Source organism: Tripterygium wilfordii, chromosome 9 (genome assembly GCF_013401445.1).
Source record: "Tripterygium wilfordii isolate XIE 37 chromosome 9, ASM1340144v1, whole genome shotgun sequence".
Taxonomy (NCBI): Eukaryota; Viridiplantae; Streptophyta; class Magnoliopsida; order Celastrales; family Celastraceae; genus Tripterygium; species Tripterygium wilfordii.
This window is the reverse complement of record NC_052240.1, coordinates 11,056,495-11,073,734: the sequence shown is the minus strand read 5'-3', so window position 1 is coordinate 11,073,734 and position 17,240 is coordinate 11,056,495. Positions and strand designations below refer to the sequence as shown.

General features: G+C 38.7%; 6 protein-coding genes across 6 annotated transcripts; 3 read left to right on the top strand and 3 right to left on the bottom strand.

The window, feature by feature from the left end:
- The first annotated feature begins 258 nt into the window (after positions 1-258).
- LOC120006170 (UDP-glucuronate 4-epimerase 1-like) lies at positions 259-2,013 on the top strand. Its single transcript, XM_038856103.1, has one exon. The coding sequence runs from the start codon at positions 444-446 to the stop codon at positions 1,737-1,739; it is 1,296 nt and encodes a 431-aa protein (XP_038712031.1). The 5' UTR covers positions 259-443; the 3' UTR covers positions 1,740-2,013.
- A 4,024-nt stretch (positions 2,014-6,037) lies between these two features.
- LOC120006304 (NADH-ubiquinone oxidoreductase 20.9 kDa subunit) lies at positions 6,038-6,725 on the bottom strand. The gene is made up of 2 exons (XM_038856307.1): positions 6,506-6,725; positions 6,038-6,409 (listed from the first exon to the last, which is right to left on the bottom strand). The coding sequence occupies exons 1-2, from the start codon at positions 6,657-6,659 to the stop codon at positions 6,249-6,251; spliced, it is 315 nt and encodes a 104-aa protein (XP_038712235.1). The 5' UTR covers positions 6,660-6,725; the 3' UTR covers positions 6,038-6,248.
- A 1,926-nt stretch (positions 6,726-8,651) lies between these two features.
- On the top strand, positions 8,652-11,787 carry LOC120006328 (CASP-like protein 2B1). The gene is made up of 3 exons (XM_038856341.1): positions 8,652-9,343; positions 9,436-9,568; positions 11,341-11,787. The coding sequence occupies exons 1-3, from the start codon at positions 9,120-9,122 to the stop codon at positions 11,590-11,592; spliced, it is 609 nt and encodes a 202-aa protein (XP_038712269.1). The 5' UTR covers positions 8,652-9,119; the 3' UTR covers positions 11,593-11,787.
- A 136-nt stretch (positions 11,788-11,923) lies between these two features.
- On the bottom strand, positions 11,924-14,295 carry LOC120006326. The gene is made up of 5 exons (XM_038856339.1): positions 13,593-14,295; positions 13,103-13,297; positions 12,728-12,826; positions 12,498-12,602; positions 11,924-12,378 (listed from the first exon to the last, which is right to left on the bottom strand). The coding sequence occupies exons 1-5, from the start codon at positions 14,139-14,141 to the stop codon at positions 12,181-12,183; spliced, it is 1,146 nt and encodes a 381-aa protein (XP_038712267.1). The 5' UTR covers positions 14,142-14,295; the 3' UTR covers positions 11,924-12,180.
- A 333-nt stretch (positions 14,296-14,628) lies between these two features.
- LOC120006327 (serine acetyltransferase 3, mitochondrial-like) lies at positions 14,629-15,698 on the bottom strand. Its single transcript, XM_038856340.1, has one exon. The coding sequence runs from the start codon at positions 15,617-15,619 to the stop codon at positions 14,720-14,722; it is 900 nt and encodes a 299-aa protein (XP_038712268.1). The 5' UTR covers positions 15,620-15,698; the 3' UTR covers positions 14,629-14,719.
- An 862-nt stretch (positions 15,699-16,560) lies between these two features.
- LOC120006555 lies at positions 16,561-17,240 on the top strand. The gene has a single exon (XM_038856618.1). It carries the CDS (start codon positions 16,648-16,650, stop codon positions 17,215-17,217), a length of 570 nt encoding a protein of 189 aa, XP_038712546.1. The 5' UTR covers positions 16,561-16,647; the 3' UTR covers positions 17,218-17,240.

The following is a 17,240-nucleotide window of genomic DNA, read 5'->3' as shown; positions in this document are numbered from 1 at the left end:
GATACCAGAATCGTTTGAGGGATGAACGAGATACCTTTGAATAGTTGAGGGATGATTTTAAGAGCAAAGAAAATTTAAAGACAAAAATAAAATCAATAGTATAATTGAGGGACTAAATATATATTTTTGCCCAAAAAAACCTAGTGATCGTGATATTTTCGATTCTCTATCCAATCTGGCCGTCCTTGAACGCGTTCACGCGTATGCTTTGTCGGCTCTTTGTGGGGTTGTATTTATTATACATAACCCCTCCATTACCTTCCAATTCCATCGATTAGCATATGCGGGAAATAAAATCGCCCACTACCACACACTGCCATTTCGATCTCTCCTCCAATCAAATCTCGAAAAGACTCATCCCCGCCTTGGAATCCAGAATACCCACTAGAATTTTAGGAGAATCAATCAAAAATCCCTTCCAAGAAAAGTGAATCAAGAAAGATATGCCGTCGTTGGAAGACGAATTGTTTCCGTCCACGCCTGGTAAGTTCAAGATCGAGAGGGCTCATGCCATGAATCGCCAATTCCATCGGTGTTTCGCTTCTACAAGCACTATGTTCTTGTGGGCTCTCTTCTTGATCGCACTCACCGTTTCTTATCTTAGTTTCCAGAGCTTTGTCGATTCTGGCAGCCAGTATTTCGCTGCTTCTTGGGGAGGAATTCAGTGGGAGAAGCAGGTGCGCAACTCTGCCCAGATCCATCGGTCTGGCGGCATGGCCGTACTAGTCACCGGTGCTGCTGGTTTCGTTGGTTCGCACGTATCTCTGCAACTAAAGAAACGCGGAGACGGCGTTGTTGGGCTTGACAATTTCAACAATTACTATGATCCGTCGCTCAAGAAGGCTCGCAAAACGCAACTCGACAACCACGGAATCTTTGTCGTGGAAGGGGATGTGAATGACGCACGGCTCCTCGCCAAGCTTTTCGACGTCGTGGCGTTCACTCACGTGATGCATTTGGCGGCCCAAGCCGGAGTCAGGTACGCTCTGGAGAACCCACACTCTTATGTCCACAGCAACATAGCCGGGCTTGTCACGCTTCTTGAGGCTTGCAAATCGGCTAATCCTCAGCCGTCTATCGTCTGGGCTTCTTCAAGCTCCGTTTACGGCTTAAACGAGAAGGTCCCTTTCTCAGAAGCTGATCGGACGGACCAGCCCGCGAGTCTCTATGCGGCTACGAAAAAGGCAGGTGAAGAAATCACGCACACGTATAACCACATTTACGGGTTGTCAATTACCGGATTGAGGTTTTTCACCGTTTACGGTCCATGGGGTAGACCCGACATGGCCTACTTTTCTTTCACCCGGAATATCTTGCAAGGGAAGCCAATCACAGTATATCGGGGCAAGGACCGGGTCGACTTGGCCAGGGATTTTACATACATTGATGATATAGTGAAGGGTTGTTTGGGGTCTTTGGATACAGCGGGGAAGAGTACCGGTTCGGGTGGTACGAAAACGGGTCCTGCACAGTACCGGATCTTTAACTTGGGCAATACGTCTCCGGTGACCGTACCGACACTGGTGAGTATCCTTGAGAGGCACTTGAAGACGAAAGCAAAGAAGCGGATCGTGGACATGCCTGGAAATGGTGATGTGCCGTTCACGCATGCGAACATCAGCTTGGCCCGAAGAGAACTCGGGTACAAACCCACAACCGATTTGAATACCGGGTTGAGAAAGTTTGTTAAGTGGTACCTATCTTACTACGGCTACAATCCCGGCAAGGCTGTCAATTAAATTTCTTTACTTTTTTGGTCAAAAAAAAATCTGTGGATTTTCTTTTTCAAACAAAAAAGAAAAAGAAGAAAATTGAGATAAAAAGGAAATTCCGTCCGGGGGCAAAAAAAAAAGGATACATGATATTCTTTTCCCCGGGGTGCAGTCAAAAGACAAAACGGCTGAGTCCTCTGTCGTTTTGTTGTTCCTTTTTATTTCTTTTTTGTGCAAGTAAAGACGACTTCCAAGTTTTTTGATGTTATTTTTGGTAAATAATTTTTCAGTTTTTTACTTTGTAGTTCAGTTTGTTTGAATTAATCACATTTTGGTCAATTTACCACAAAACATTTTATAAATTTGATTTGAATTACGTTCAACATTCTCACAGCTAAAAATAATAAAATATTCAATATATTTTATAAAAACATTTTTTTAAAATTAAAGAAGAAGAAATTAGTATTTTAATTGGTTCGGTTGACAATCGATTGAGTTAGACATGTAAATCATATTTCTCAATGATATTTTTAAAAAATATATATATATATATATATTGAACAGCTAAGGAGAAGAGGGACAGGTGGGAGCCACGATGATTTGCAGCCGTTAGATTTGATAGAACTGGGGGTAAATTTTGCAGCGTGATTCATGGGGTTTGGCATAGATGGGCTTGGGCCTACTCATGTACTTGTTTTAGGGTTTTTTCCCCGAGTAGAATTGTCTCAAATTATTCAATGACTGCAAGTGTTAATAACCCGAGCAAAAACAAAGCCACCGACAGTGCGTGAGGCCATTGTTTGGTTGGTCTTTTGTGCGGGGCCTTGTTTGGTTTGGTTGTCTTCTTTAAATATGTAGAATATATTGTACGTAACAGATTACCTTTAGATTAACACTATCCAGACAAAGGTCAGTAGTCTTCATTTAAGAAGACTTGGCAGTAGCTAGTCTAAATCAGCTTGTGGACTTGTTTGATTGCATAATAATTGCGTTTGTTTTTAGTCGAAATAAAAGGAAAGGAATATGGTTTATTCTAGTATATAAATTTGATGGTTTGATTTTTGTGTAATAGAGTGTTTCCCTAACGTATGCGTTAGAGGAAATGCTTAGTGTAATACTATCACCAAACACACTGTAAAACGACAACATACCAGGAGAGTTCTTTTCATACACTAAAGCATTTTCTCTCTCTACATTTTCACCGATGCCCTTTAACATTTTTTTAACAAGACGAATTTGATATATCTGTTGAAGAGTTGTTTTTTCGGGGACAGGCCCTGCTTTATATGTTGATAGCAAAACAAATTTTAGGATTCCAAAAAATTTTCACAATTATTATTGCATCCTAATTATTTTTTGTGTAACTGATTTGATAATATGTTTTTAAGTAACATTCGTTGTTGCTAAGAAAATAGTCATGAAAAGATAAAAGGACACCACTTTACAATACCGTTTTAGACACCAAAACACTTAGGGTCGGTCCTAGACATACGGGAGGAACTATTCAATATTGAATCCCTAGTTAATTCTACTATGACACTCTTAATGATTATCAATAATTATCTTTTTGAATCAATTTATTTAGCTTTGAATTTTTATCACCTACGAAACTATACTATCCATACATTCAAAGAATCAAAATGGTTACTAATGCGAAGAATGTGCAAGCATTATTTGGCAACATTTACAATGGGATATATATATATCATGGTAGTATTTTGATTCGTTCAAAAGGGTTATTGTTAACTCACAACAGTTATGCTTCCAAGTATTTATGCATAATTTAAGCCCAGCAACACTTGTATGCTTTCCTTAATTCACTAGCATATCTAAGCCCCACAAGTCACACACACCCCTTCATTCATGCGTATATATAAATGAACCACAAATTTGCATATATCAGTAACTTTGAAAAATGGGTTTAAGAGATGTCAACAACTCTTGTGTTCAAGTTATTGCATTACTGCTGGTGCAGATCATGTGTATGGGAGCAGCACAAGGTCAGATCATCCAGCTGAATCCATGCTTCGGTCGCTGTGGACAAGCCATACTAACATGCTCAACTAACTGTTCATCAAATGCATACTCTTCATCACATGCTCAACCCAATATGCTGGACATGGCAACATGTCTTGGAAAATGTGGTGAACGAAATGTTGAATGTATGGGTGAATGTTTTGCTACGTCTATTCCATTGCTGGGAGTACCAGGAGTGCCGCCACCGTCGCCATCGACCTCAACGGCAGATCCACGTACTCCGCCACCATCACGTACTCCTTTTGCCATGCAATCACCGACACCTCCACCGTCAACAAAGAACTCCCATTTCAAAGGGCCACCAGCATAACTATCATATCATATGCTGGTACTACTAGCTAGAATATTGTGATATGGATGCATTAACTTAATGTATATTGGGTTACGTCCACCCTAAAATAAATTGAGTCAGTCAAAGAGAAAAAAAAAAGGCATACATATGGAGTTCAATTGTACTAGTTCTTTCCATCAATCAATATGTTCATTACCCACCCTGCCCTGCAAGTACGAAACATGAGTAATATGCATCCACCCTCAGTCTTCAGCGTTTGGTTATTAATAAGGAGGAATAAGATTAAAAATAAAACAAGAAGATGATGATGAAGATTTATGTAACTTGTCCTTGAGTGAGTGCTGGGGATGAGGATGCAATCTCTGGTGCTTGTGTGGACGTGAACAGACACTGATGGAGCATGGGATAACAAGGTGGTCTTTATTGCTTGGGTTCAGTATGTGTTCTGTCGCTTATCAGGGAAAAAAAGTACTGAGGAGAAAAACAAAGAATTGTTGCAGTTTTACTCTGTTTTCTAATGGACTCAAGGTGATCTGGTATGACAGAAGAATGTAGCAATAAAAGACTGATTAACAGCCAACGATTGATCAACTGTGTGGTATTCCTTTCCTTTGTTTTGATCCCCTAATGCTTACTCTCCTCTTGCAAGGTCGAATCGTAATTTTCAGGCGGTTATGGAAGCAATTGACAACCCTTCTAATCATTTAGATCGGAGAGATGATTAAACTACCCTACTTTCAAAGTGAGCTCAATTAATGGAAGAAGAGGAGGGTATAGGGAAGCAATTGTCACACAGCTCAGAATATCAGTTATACTGAAACTATTATTTGGGCTGTCAGCTAGAGCATAACTGGCACTGTTATGCAACAAAAGCGCGAATAATGATTCGTACAACATTTTTCCCAAATAGACGTAAAAGGTCCCTGGCTAACAAGTGTAAACGAAAGAACAACCTGAGCATGGACCTTAGACAATCTGTACTTCAGCAAAAACCCCTCAAACTGTCTAAATGTCTAGAGGGATTACGTTTCTTCTATGAAAACCCAAAATGGATGAGAAGGCAAAAGTCTTGGATTCAAGAATGTCACAAGGGAAATTGTAAAAACACCAATGGCCATTGGACATCAAATGCAAGTTGCTGCAGGGGATGAGAAAATCGTGAACAAGAAGTGGGATGGTCGCACTGCTGTTCCACTTGGGCAGTTCAATGCATGTCGGAGCCAGAAGGAAGAGAGTGAGCAGGGCCAATATGAACTAGGTTGCTAGTTTAAAGAGTCCATGAGAGGAAAATAAGGCCTTAGTGGAAGAAAAGGAGAATGCAACTAGTTACCTTGATTATGTATTTCTGGTGAATGCAACTAGTAGATAGAAAGACAAGGACATCTAAAGATGGTCTAAGCAAGAAGAACATGTTAGCAAGACGGAGGTGCTTCAAGAACCATAGGACAAAAGTCACAACACCAAACAAACATGAAATCATTCAGGAAGTATATACCCGAAATATGAAATATCCAAAATAGCAGTTGCCCAAATGTATAAGCCAGACTTAGTGCCGTGATGCAACCATGCACACTTAGAAACGAAAATAACTGATCACGCAACATTTCTCAATATCCTATTAGCTATTCCAATCATGGACTTGAGACAGTATGGTAAACCTCCTCTGCACCTCAATTCTGTCTCATAATAGATCCAACACTCAGTTACATCACAACGCTGAGAACATCAGTTTCAAGTAAAATTAGGACAAAAAAATGTCATGAATTTATAACTCTTCACATCCATTGCAATTCTGAATGCATCATAACCCTTTATACAGTTATAGGTAACTGCACCTCCAATATCATTTCAGTATCCCAAGAACACACTCGAGCACACATCTTTAGAAACTATAAATTCATGGTTTCATAAGATTGTACACAAGATGCGAGCTTGCGCATTCTGCTGTGAAAGTGAAATGTTACTACCTCAAAACTCTACAAAAAATTCATTCTTTGAAGAAAACGAAATTCTCAAACCTTAATCCAGTAATCACATTGTTCAATTCTCCATCCATAATACATCATCAACAGCAAAGTTGTTCACAACATTCCAATTTATTAACTTTCAATATCACCACAAGTAAAAAAAAAAAACTGTTCTTTGTCGGAGAAACAAATTCATAGAACACAGACAAAGAAAAAGAAACCCTAATCACTGACCGTTTTCTAATTGAACCCTCGTTTCTGGTAACGAGCAACCTCATCCTCATTAGGGAAAAACCCCATGAGCCTCCCTGCAGAATTCTGGTAGGCGTACATGAACCCTCCCATTAGCCCTATCAACCCTCCCGTGACCATCGATGGGCCTTTCAAGCCCGGTTTAATCCCTAGTTATCAGAAACGCACACACATTTCAAACTAAGCAAATTAATTAGAAATATCCGTAGATTCACTTTGAAATATCATAAGAAAAGCAAAAGTACCGGAAAGATAGCCGACGGTAACAGAGACGCCAGTTATGGTTGTCAAACGGAAGTAATCGAGGATGCTGAAGTTGCCGACCACTTTGGTGAAAGGTGGGTTACGATCTATCACTGGATACTCCGGCTTCGCCGATGCTGTGATGTCCGTGTTCATCTTATCTGATCACCAACGCCGTCAACCTACACTCTCGATCTTTGCTAAAAGCTCCACTCCTGAGCCAGAAACTTATACAGGGAGCTTGAATACGGTGGACATTAGGTTTTGGGCCCTGATGGGCTTTGGTAAATGGCCCGAAGTACTTTTCAAAAGGCCGCTAGCTTGTCAATAAATTTGGGCTTAATTTTGGGTCTATTATGCAGGTAGAAGGAAAGCCCATTACATATGTATGTGAATATGATTATTATTGTTCCAAAAGGACAATCTTAACCATTCCAACACTTACTATAATTCTATAAATACCCCATTAAAAGGCCAAACGAGGCACACCTTAGAGAGGAAATTTAAATGGGAAGGGAAACATTTTCAATAATAGTTTGTTTTCAGTGGAGCAATTACCCACCTTGTTGATTATGAACTTGATCACAACGATGATAATGAGTAATGACACTTCTCTTCATTCATAGACTGATGATCTCTATGTGTAAAGACATGTATATATATCCAAGATTTTGATCTAGTTTGAACAATTAAATAACTTTGTGTTTTGGGTAAAAGAATTGAAGATAAGTACTTACAGATATTCTGGGTGGACGATTTGAGTAATAACTCATGGTTTTGGGTAAAATATTTGTCTCAGCTATAAAAGACAATTGGTTCATTTTTCCCAAAAAATTTTTTTGACTATTTATATTTTTTTATTAATATTTAATCCAATAAATATAACTTCGTCTGCAATACTATAATAATTTTAATTGAATTACATATATTATTTTATATTAGTGAGAGAACAAGCAAAATGAATAATATATTTTATAATAAGTAGTTTTAATGATTGTAGGTTATCGTATATCAGTCATAAAACTATTAAATTTGACTATCTAATTAAGTTATTTGTTTTTGATAAAGAGATAATTTTAAAAAATAAAATAATTTAAAATAAACAAAACCAAGCATAAAATAATTTAAGAATAACAAAACTCAAGCTGCTCAGGAATTTCGAAATGAAAATAAACATAAGAACAAAAAACAAAGTATGTGGCTTGCTAACACTAGGAACGAAAAATAGAAAAAAAAAATTATATGTGACTTTGCTTACATAGGACACAAACCTCAATGCTAGAGCTTCCAAGTAAACAACCATTGAACTAATTACAATTTTTCTGCTATGCTTGTAAACCATATATGTATATGTAGTATATTTTTTCAAGAAATCCAGGGGGCACATGCCCCCTCAGGACCAACGTGGCTCCGTCCTTGACAAAAACAGTCACTTAATATTGTGGTATAGTTTTGACAAAGGTTGCACATTTTTATGCAAAAAATTACTAAGACAGTGGATATAAACCTATCCTTACATTTTGCAGTGTTTCATGTATGACATATAATGATTAATCAATCATGTTGTGGGGTTCCTGGCATGGAAAATGAATGATTTCATATAGTAGAAGATAGAAGAGTTTCATCGCTTTCACATTGATGGCATTTTGAATGTAGAAGGCCCAGATATCTCCAAATGATCCGCCAAGGATGGGCAGATTTCTTGTTTTCTTTTTTTTAATATCCCCAACACAGTCGTTAATTTCTCATCACAAAAAATAAAGGTGGTTGGAATAGTGGTGGATCGATTGGCTTGCACAAGTGAATGTAATTGGGCAAAGCTACCACCAGATCACCATCTCATCAGTATCATGATTAGATGTGGACTCAACATACCTACCACCAGTGATTTTAGTGAATGGCCTACACAGAAGAAACCCAAATCAAAAGATGACAACTTTAATCATTTTTGTGTGGCTCTTTGGGCTTTCAAACAGTGACTTTGCTTCTCCTATAATCAAGTAATTCACTTTGTTCTTTCTAGTGTGTGTGTGGCCAGGAAATAGAAATGGGTCATGCACATTAAATTGCAACCACCATCTTGATTCAATGGTGGGGATGAGTTAAAGACGCCCACCCTCTCCACCTTTCTCTTTCTTTTTCTTTTTCCCAGATCCTCTCCCCCTTACCTTATCTGACCAATTCTTGGGACAAGGATCTGTTGGCTTTTCCTATAAAAAGAGCTCATTTAAGCAGTTCTAAATGTGAGAATAGGCCCTATTAAATGCCCCTCGCTGCGGGTTACTCTGGGTCTGTGGTGAGAAGTGAGAACAGTGAGGTGCCTATGTAAAGCTCGTGCCTTTTCTTATCTTTGACCACTTGGCACGCTCACAGGGTTCCATCAAATCCTCAACCACAAATTTTTAGGAAATCTGAAGAAAACTTTTTACATCCCAGTTCCACTAGCGAGTAAAACAAATAAAAAATGGTTTTTGGTTGTCTATTTAAGCAGGGACACTAAGATCAATTCAGTGCATTGTGATATGAGTGAGTGAGGTTGGTGAGGTTGGTTCTCAAATCTCTCTTGGGCAAATCCCTACTTCGGATTTTGTGGGTGGTGTGTCTTTAGGGAAAAAGATGAGTTATTTGAACGTTGGTGCTAGTCCTGGAAATGTACCAGTCTCCCATGGCTCCAATATGAAGGTTCTGGATACGAGGGTGAGGCTTGCGGAGTTGGTCTTAAGGTGTTTGATATGTTGTCTCGCACTTGTTGCTGCTGTTCTCATAGGTTCAGACACCCAAGTTAAAGTAATCTTCGCAATTGAGAAGAAAGCTAGATTCACAAACATGAAGGCTCTGGTGTATGCTCTTCGATTCTCTCTTTATGTTTTTAATTTTGCCTATTAAGCATCTTATCCTCAATAATCACGAATCGGTGTCTCCGTGGATCCAGATTTGTTGTGATAGCTAACGGGATAGCTGCGGCCTATTCTTTGGTTCAAGCAGTTCGATGTGTTGTTGGTATGGTTAAAGGCAGTGTGCTGTTTAGCCAGCCCTTAGCTTGGGTCATCTTCTCTGGGGATCAGGTATGAAGTCTATCAACTATTTGTCCTCTCCGAGCCCTTTCTGGGTTTCTCTGTTACTGCATACTTTACTTTTTCAGAAAGACCTATTGTTTATTTGATCATCAGAAGATTGATTAAGACCCTGTTTCCCTGTTATTCATGATCATATAGGATGCTTGATAATTTTCCTGTTGAAGATTAGGCTTCTCAACATAATTAGGTGACTAGTCATAGATGCCAACCTATGACATTTACTAGGTTTGGTTGGACAATAGTAATGATAGAATTTTTGGAAATATATCAAATGATTTTACTTATCAACCATGATATAGAGGTCATTGTCCTGGTTTATTTGTCTGCTTCAGTTAATATTCCCATTAAGTGATCTCAACGTCATGGATGCCAACCTATGACATTCACTAAGTTTGGTTATACAATCGTACTGATAGAATATTTGGAAATATATCTAATGATTTTACTTATCAACCATGAGATAAAGGTCATTGTCCTGGTTTATCTGCTTCATCTAGGTGTTCCCATTAAGTGATCTGAATAGGTGGTTGGTGAGTTGGTATTGTGTGTTAAAGAATAGTACTGTGAATGTGAATGAAGCTGCAATAGGAACTTGGTAGTTCAGACCATAATTTTACTGATTTATTGGGACCTTCATCCTTTCCTTCCCCAAAATGCATTGCATGGATTCCATGTGGATCATGGTCTCTGAGGAGTGAGTGATTGAGTAAGTCGACTGACAAAAAACAATTTATTGCATTGGTAAATGTACTGCCCTGGCTTGGACTTGGTCTTGTTTGAATTTGCTGGTGTACTTTGTGAGAATATAATGTAATCTTGATTTTACCTCTGATTATCAAACTTAACCCCAAATAGCTTGGTTTATTTTCCGCCAGGCCAGGAACAAAATGGATAGTAGCTAATAGTTTGTGATAAGAATTCGGGTCCAACAGCAATTATCACGGGCCTTCATTAATGTATGTGACCTCAGAGTATAAGTGCCCATAACCAAATCAATATGCTAGGGTGGAAGAAAGGACCCCATTTACCATGACTTTGTTAGGTGCTGGAGACGGGATGTCCTGGCAATTTGAGCAATACAACTGTTGTTGCTTTATCAGAAAATAAAATATTTTGTTCTGATGCCAACGAAGAAGGAAAACTGTGACCTATATTCATTAGTTATTAGTTTAGTGCACTGCATTGGTTCAGTTGGACAATATGACTGTGCTTGTAAAAATTCTTGGAAGGGAAATTGCCTTTTTAAGCTTTAGGCGTTTATGCCTAGATTTAGTGCCCTGCGGAGAGATGGCAGATTTGCTCTTGGCTAATACCATCAGCTTGAGGACCAAAAGGATATCCATAAACAGTTGTCTTTGCTACTTATATATATCTATATGAATCTACAAATTGGGACCGAAGATACCATTAAATAGGGACATTATTTGGTAGTTTAAATATCTATTTAGCAAATACGAAATCCTTTTGAGCATTGATAACCCATTAGTTGTTAAGATTTTTAATATGTTTGATGAATGAAATTAGCAGTGGAGCAATTCGGAAAAGTTATTGTCCTCATTTCCTGAATAACTTGAGAAAATATTGCCATATCAATGTGCAGAAGCTTGCAGTTATTTACATTGCTTGTAAATAATCCTGTGAAGCAGATGACTGTCTTTCCATTTAGTTAAGTAGACATCACTTTTGATTGACCTCTAGTCCTCGACTGTGCCTCGTCTCCAAAGTTAATATATATCATCCATGTCAACTTGTTCGTGCAGGTGATGGCATACTTGAGCGTGGCTGCCATTGCGGCTGCTGTACAGTCGTCCATGTTCGCAAAGTTAGGGCAACCAGAACTACAATGGATGAAGATATGCAACATGTATGGGAAGTTCTGTAACCAAGTTGGGGAGGGATTAGCAAGTGCATTCTTAGCCAGCCTTAGCATGGTGGTCCTGTCTGGCATCTCGGCTTTCAGTCTCTTCCGTTTGTATGGCAGCAGTAAGAGTAAGAATGTTGCTAGGTGGTAGGATCAACTGAACGAATTATGCAATCTCTATCCACAATGTTCTGCACTTGAGGGGAAATGTTATATATGTAATCGTTGCTGTTGTTGAAGTAAAAAAAGGGGTTGTGCACTAGTTTTGTAATAAAGCAAGGCTGTATCTTCTGACATTTTTAATGTATCTTTTACCATGCTTAATAATCCATTTTCTTACCTAGAATGTGATGTGGCATTACTGTGTTTTCCCAAAAACTGAACCTCAGTATGAGCAATTGGAAGACGGGAGCATGAGCAATTGGAAGACTGAATTTTAATGTGAAAATCTTATGACTTCCATTACTCAGCAGGCATGTAAGTTACAGAAGACATGATCCTTCTATTGATCATCAAATTCAAATTCACTCAATGAGCAAAATCTCGATCTATAGATTTATTTGAACTTCATACCAGCAAAAACATTTTGTTGATATCATAACATACCCAAGCAGCCCATCCCATAACCACTTTACACATTTTATCCTTTGTTTCTCAAGGAGTAGACTGCATATGTGCAGCATTTACAAAAGGAAACACAAAAGACAGCACATAAATACCAAACGACTGAAATAAGCAGCTAAATGTGCTTATGGTTCTTCTTCTTTGCATATGTGCTTTTGCTTTCATCTGATCTACGAGCAGTTCGAGCCATTTTGCTCCCTGCATCTGAACTCTGGTAACAATCTGAGCTTTTGGACAACTTCTTGAGATGAGAAGTAAAACCAAGCTCATTGCATTGCATATTGTTCACCAGTAGACTTCCATCCTCGAATTCCTGCAAAAATGTCCATGTTGCTGTTCATATCAGACCATTTACAATCACAAAATGTAGGAAAGGAGTAAAGGACACCATTACAAACCCGTATGGTTGTGTGACTACCGTATGGTGCCTACCTTGGTAATTTTCTTGATAGAATAAGGTGTTAAACAAGGATTGAGATCATCCAGGAACAGATCATCTGGACTTCCAGGGCTTGTAGGATCACCAGAGCTGAACTCCTGCATCAAGTGTCAAATGCTTTATTATAAACAGGTGTTAAGATAGAGATAATATCTTGCAACAAGAGTAAGTATGCTCTTATCTTCCTAAATTGCAAATCAAAGTTAAATTATGGTTCTTTTACCAAAGAATTAGTTGCATTATCATGATCATATGTTGGGGTCCTTGAGGAGCTGCTACTACGTCCTATACGTTCCCTTGAGAAATATTTTTCTGCCTTTACCTGCTCAAAAAATAGCATATTAGCTAACGGGATAACATAGAAAAAAAATGACACACGGAAATTCAACAGCATTTGCATCACTCAAACTAAGTTTACGCGTATTCCTATATGTAGAATGTAGTATACAGTAGCTTCTGTGGATGCAAAATTCGGCCAAAAGGTGTATCAAGTGATAATATATGCTCATGCCGTTTACATATGACTATGAAGCTCACTGCAGTGTTGCAAATGCAGATGGAATCAGTAAAAGGAAAGCGAACAAAATTTTTATCATACCTCGGCAAGATCATCTGCGAGGCACTGTAACTGTCCTGTGAGAGAGGTAACTTGCTTCTGGAGAGTGGGAAGGACTTGCTTTGCTTGCTTCAGCTCTTGAAATTGAGAATTCATAACATCAGGAAACAGTATGGCATCTTTTAATGCCTTAATTTCTTCCCTTTGCTTTAAACATAGATCCTTCAATTTCTCAACCTGTGAATCCAAAAAAGCAAATATAACAGTCAAAATAAATCTCCACTTCTAACTAGTGTGGTCTAATTTGAAACAGACCTTCAGCTTGACATTGAGTTCCAACAAAGTGAAATTTTTGTTTTTGCTGCAGAATCTGTTGAGAATTTTTCTCAAGAACAGAATCTTCAACCCAATTCAACAATAATGAAAAAAAATGAACTTCAAAGTTTCTATTTTCAAATTGTTATCCACAAGAATCTCAAAAACGTAAAATCAGAAATCAAAATCTAAATTAAAAGCAGAAAGCAATTCCCACCTCTCTGCTTCTCTCTTGAAGCATTAATTTAAGCTGAGCAATCTCCATCTCATGCTCTTTGTTCAAGCTCAAGAGCTCCCTTTCACTCCTCAACACCATTGCCAATGTCCTTGTGTTCCCTTTCACCTCCGTCAATGCCTTCACCTCCTTTTTCTGCTGCTTCTTCTCCTCTGACGCCTTCCCGAACAGCTTCTTCTGCAACCCATTGAAATTCGTCCCCTTCCTCGCCGTCCTCTTCAGATCCTCAGCGATTAAATCGCACGGAACGACCAGCCCTCCTGCCCCCGCAGCCTTCTTCGGCACCACTGCAGATTTCTTCTCCATGAACTTCTTGACCATAGTGGCCAAATTGTGGTGGTTACTCTTAGCGGCCTTGGTGGATGCGGATAGATCCGACTGCTTGGCCTTAACGAGTGCACGAGAAGCTGAGGTGTTATGGATTGCAGGTGATTTGAGCTTAGCTCCAGAGAACTCCGTCGAGGACGACGGATCCGAGAAAAAAGAGGAGGTGGAGGTGCGAGAGTCATAAGATGTGTAGCGTGACGCCATCTCTTGAAGGGAATGTGGTGGTTATCGGCAGAGGTGGCGAAGATAGTGGTGCTCGTTGCTTAGAGTTAGATGAGAGCGTATTAACTATTAAGGGCCGATGAACAGATTTGCGGAATTTTAGGGCAAGAACGGAAAGATTTGGTGGACACGTGGCGAACTGGGTGTTCCCTTTGGCCTTGGCGCTGTCTGAATTCAAATTTTGTTGGTCGTCAGCGTGAAGAATGCGCGGGATGTTTAATAATTGAGTCAGTGATTTACTAAATAGCCCTCGAATGTTGCACAAATTACTGTATTATGACCACACAAAAATTTGAATCTTTTTTAAAAATCGTAAATGTGTAGTATATTTTTTAAACCATCGGATGTAAATTTAAAATGCTCGATGTCAATCACAATGAATTTGATTTTTTTTTTCAAAAAAAAACATATATTTGGACTTTAAATGCTAAATACTACATATTTTTTATTTTTCGAGAATTTTCAGAAATTTTTATTGCACCAAAACGGTGCATCAGTTGGGAAACTAGTGCATAGTGCCCAGTCCATCTATGATAGATAACTCAAATTCTCTGATGAATTTAAGTAGCTTTAGTTTCATACAGGGTGACCCGTTTTGATTCAACTAATCTAGCAGGATTTCCTACTGCAGTACAATTAGGAGGTAAATCCTTTAACACTACTGATCCTGCTCCAATCTTTGCCCCTTCACCAATTCTAATATTCCCCAGAACTTTACTTCCTGCACCAATGAAAACCCCATTGCCAATCTTGGGATGCCGCTCACCGGCCTCTTTCCCTGTACTTCCTAATGTCGCATTGTGCAGAATGGTAACATTGTCACCAATTACTGCAGTCTCTCCAATCACAATTCCAGTAGCATGATCAAACATTATTGCGCAACCAATCTTTGCTCCGGGATGAATGTCTACAGCGAAAGCCTCCGAAACCCGGCTCTGTATCAGAAGTGCCAAATTAGTCCTACCTTGAGTCCATAATTTATGTGCTGCTCTATGAGCTTGGCATGAAAGGAAGCCCTTGAAGTGTAAAAAACAGTGTACATAACTAATGCAAGCAGGGTCGCGCTCTCTTACGCCTCTAAGATCATCTCTGATAGCCTTCTTGATATCATCTTCTGCAAAAGCACTGCAGAAAATTTCAAAAAGTGTAGCTTTGGAGATATTGGAGTTACTCAGCTTGACTGCCAGAGTACTTGACAATGCATTTTCCAGTGAATCATGTGATAATACTGAAGAATGATAGTAATCAAACAGGGTAGGCTCTTGTTCTGTATCTAATCGAGATTCCTCTTGAATCTTCAGCCATAAATCATCTTGATTAGAATGACAGACTCGAGATGAACAGAGCTTGACAAACATGTATAAGGAAGTATAATTCATTGTGCATTGGTTGGGATTAAAAGAAGAGCACAAAAGGGCAGTGAGAGTTCTGCATCTGGGACTGTAAACACAGGCTGCCATTGACTTGAGTTTCTTGAAGCGATTGCTTTGCAGAAATATTTTGAGTGTAAAGACAGAAAAGAAAAACAGAGTGGGGGTGTGAGGATGACGAGGGAAGGGAAAACCAGCATATATATGCTTCGTAATCCAGAACAGAGGATGAAGAGTGACGTTTGCGATGACGTTTTTGTTTCTTTGTGCTCAAGCATATATCGCTATTATTGGGTCAAGGACTCAAGAAGATGAATCATGGGCTTTGACAAATGGTGCTTTGACTTGCTCAATAGTCACAAGTCCAGTTTGTTAACTTGAACCATATTATATACGAGTCAATTGGGACAATCTGGTCAAGAACACCCAAATATATATGCATTTAACCATTTTAATTTTTAAACCTTACCTCCATTAAAAAAAAAAATTACCACTAGTTTCCGCAAACGCATTTGTTAAAATATGAGTAATTTAGTTGCATACCGGACAACTTTATGACCGTTGCTTATCACACCGACACAATATTTTATTATATTCAGGATGATCATTGGTTATTGTCAATGGCGGATCTAGAAAATAGAATGAGAAGGGTTTAGGTAGTGGTGGAGTTACTAATTTAAAAGAGGACAATCCCATAAATTTTTTTAAAGTTATTTATTTAAAAGTGACTAGGAGTAAGTAAATATTTATATAGTCATTAAATTAAATTATAAATTATCTATCATTGTATGAGTGTGCGTCAATTAATAATTATAATTCTTATGTTAAGTTGTTAACCATACATAGTAGTTTTAGTAACATTTTTGAAAAATTAATTTAAGGAGTTAGTGAGGTGAGGAGAAATGCATAGAAAAATATGTAATTTAAATCACATTAAATGGGAGGTTAAATGTGGGCCCACACTCCACACATTTTCTTTTTGAGTTGCAAGAAGAGATTTCAGATAAGATGTGCACAGAACAAAACACAGCCACACACTCATTTATTCAGAACAACGACTCTCAAAACGGCAAAGTGATGGTTTGAGGCTTTGAGTCGATAAGAAACAATCAACAAGAATGACTACTTTTCCATTAAGATCCAGCCTTAATTTCCCAAGATTTTCCAATGTCACTAACCCAATTCCAAATTCTCCGTTTCTTATTCCTATCAAAACTAAAAGATTATCTCTGGAACAGCCAATTCCTGCTTCCATTTCTTCTGCGAACTCCAACTCCAAAAGAACCAGATGCTTAGAAGTACTCAAACCCAGATGCCAAAAACACTCAAAGAGCAATCCTGTTCAGGTTTCCTCAAATGGGTATTCAAGGTTTGTTGCGTTTGGAGCTGTTTCTGTCGGATTTGCGTTGCTGCTTATGGCGATTGATGACCAGAAGGCCTTGGCTTTTGGCCCTGAAGGGCCATTGGTGGAAGAGTTTTGGGAGAACGTGAGACGATATGGACTGTATGCACTCACAGTAAGTACTGGTGCTATCTACACTATAGTTCAGCCTATTTTTGAATTGCTGAAGAACCCCATCTCTGCAGTTCTGGTTTTGATTATCTTCGTGGGTGGTATCTTCATTGTTTCCCAAGTCCTTTCAGCTATGGTTGGCATCTCTAGTTTCTCTTATGAATATGGATATTGAATTTAAGCTTTTGGAGGAAAACA

Coding starts and splice junctions, on each gene's coding strand:
- LOC120006170 (XM_038856103.1), top strand. CDS start 444: ATGCCGTCGTTGGAAGACGAATTGTTTCCGTCCACGCCTGGTAAGTTC.
- LOC120006304 (XM_038856307.1), bottom strand. CDS start 6,659: ATGAACACGGACATCACAGCATCGGCGAAGCCGGAGTATCCAGTGATA. Junction 6,410..6,505: donor TACCGTCGGCTATCTTTCCG/GTACTTTTGCTT, acceptor TCTGATAACTAG/GGATTAAACCGGGCTTGAAA.
- LOC120006328 (XM_038856341.1), top strand. CDS start 9,120: ATGAGTTATTTGAACGTTGGTGCTAGTCCTGGAAATGTACCAGTCTCC. Junction 9,344..9,435: donor ACAAACATGAAGGCTCTGGT/GTATGCTCTTCG, acceptor CCGTGGATCCAG/ATTTGTTGTGATAGCTAACG. Junction 9,569..11,340: donor TCATCTTCTCTGGGGATCAG/GTATGAAGTCTA, acceptor TTGTTCGTGCAG/GTGATGGCATACTTGAGCGT.
- LOC120006326 (XM_038856339.1), bottom strand. CDS start 14,141: ATGGCGTCACGCTACACATCTTATGACTCTCGCACCTCCACCTCCTCT. Junction 12,827..13,102: donor TCGCAGATGATCTTGCCGAG/GTATGATAAAAA, acceptor TTTTTTGAGCAG/GTAAAGGCAGAAAAATATTT. Junction 12,603..12,727: donor ATAATGCAACTAATTCTTTG/GTAAAAGAACCA, acceptor CACTTGATGCAG/GAGTTCAGCTCTGGTGATCC.
- LOC120006327 (XM_038856340.1), bottom strand. CDS start 15,619: ATGGCAGCCTGTGTTTACAGTCCCAGATGCAGAACTCTCACTGCCCTT.
- LOC120006555 (XM_038856618.1), top strand. CDS start 16,648: ATGACTACTTTTCCATTAAGATCCAGCCTTAATTTCCCAAGATTTTCC.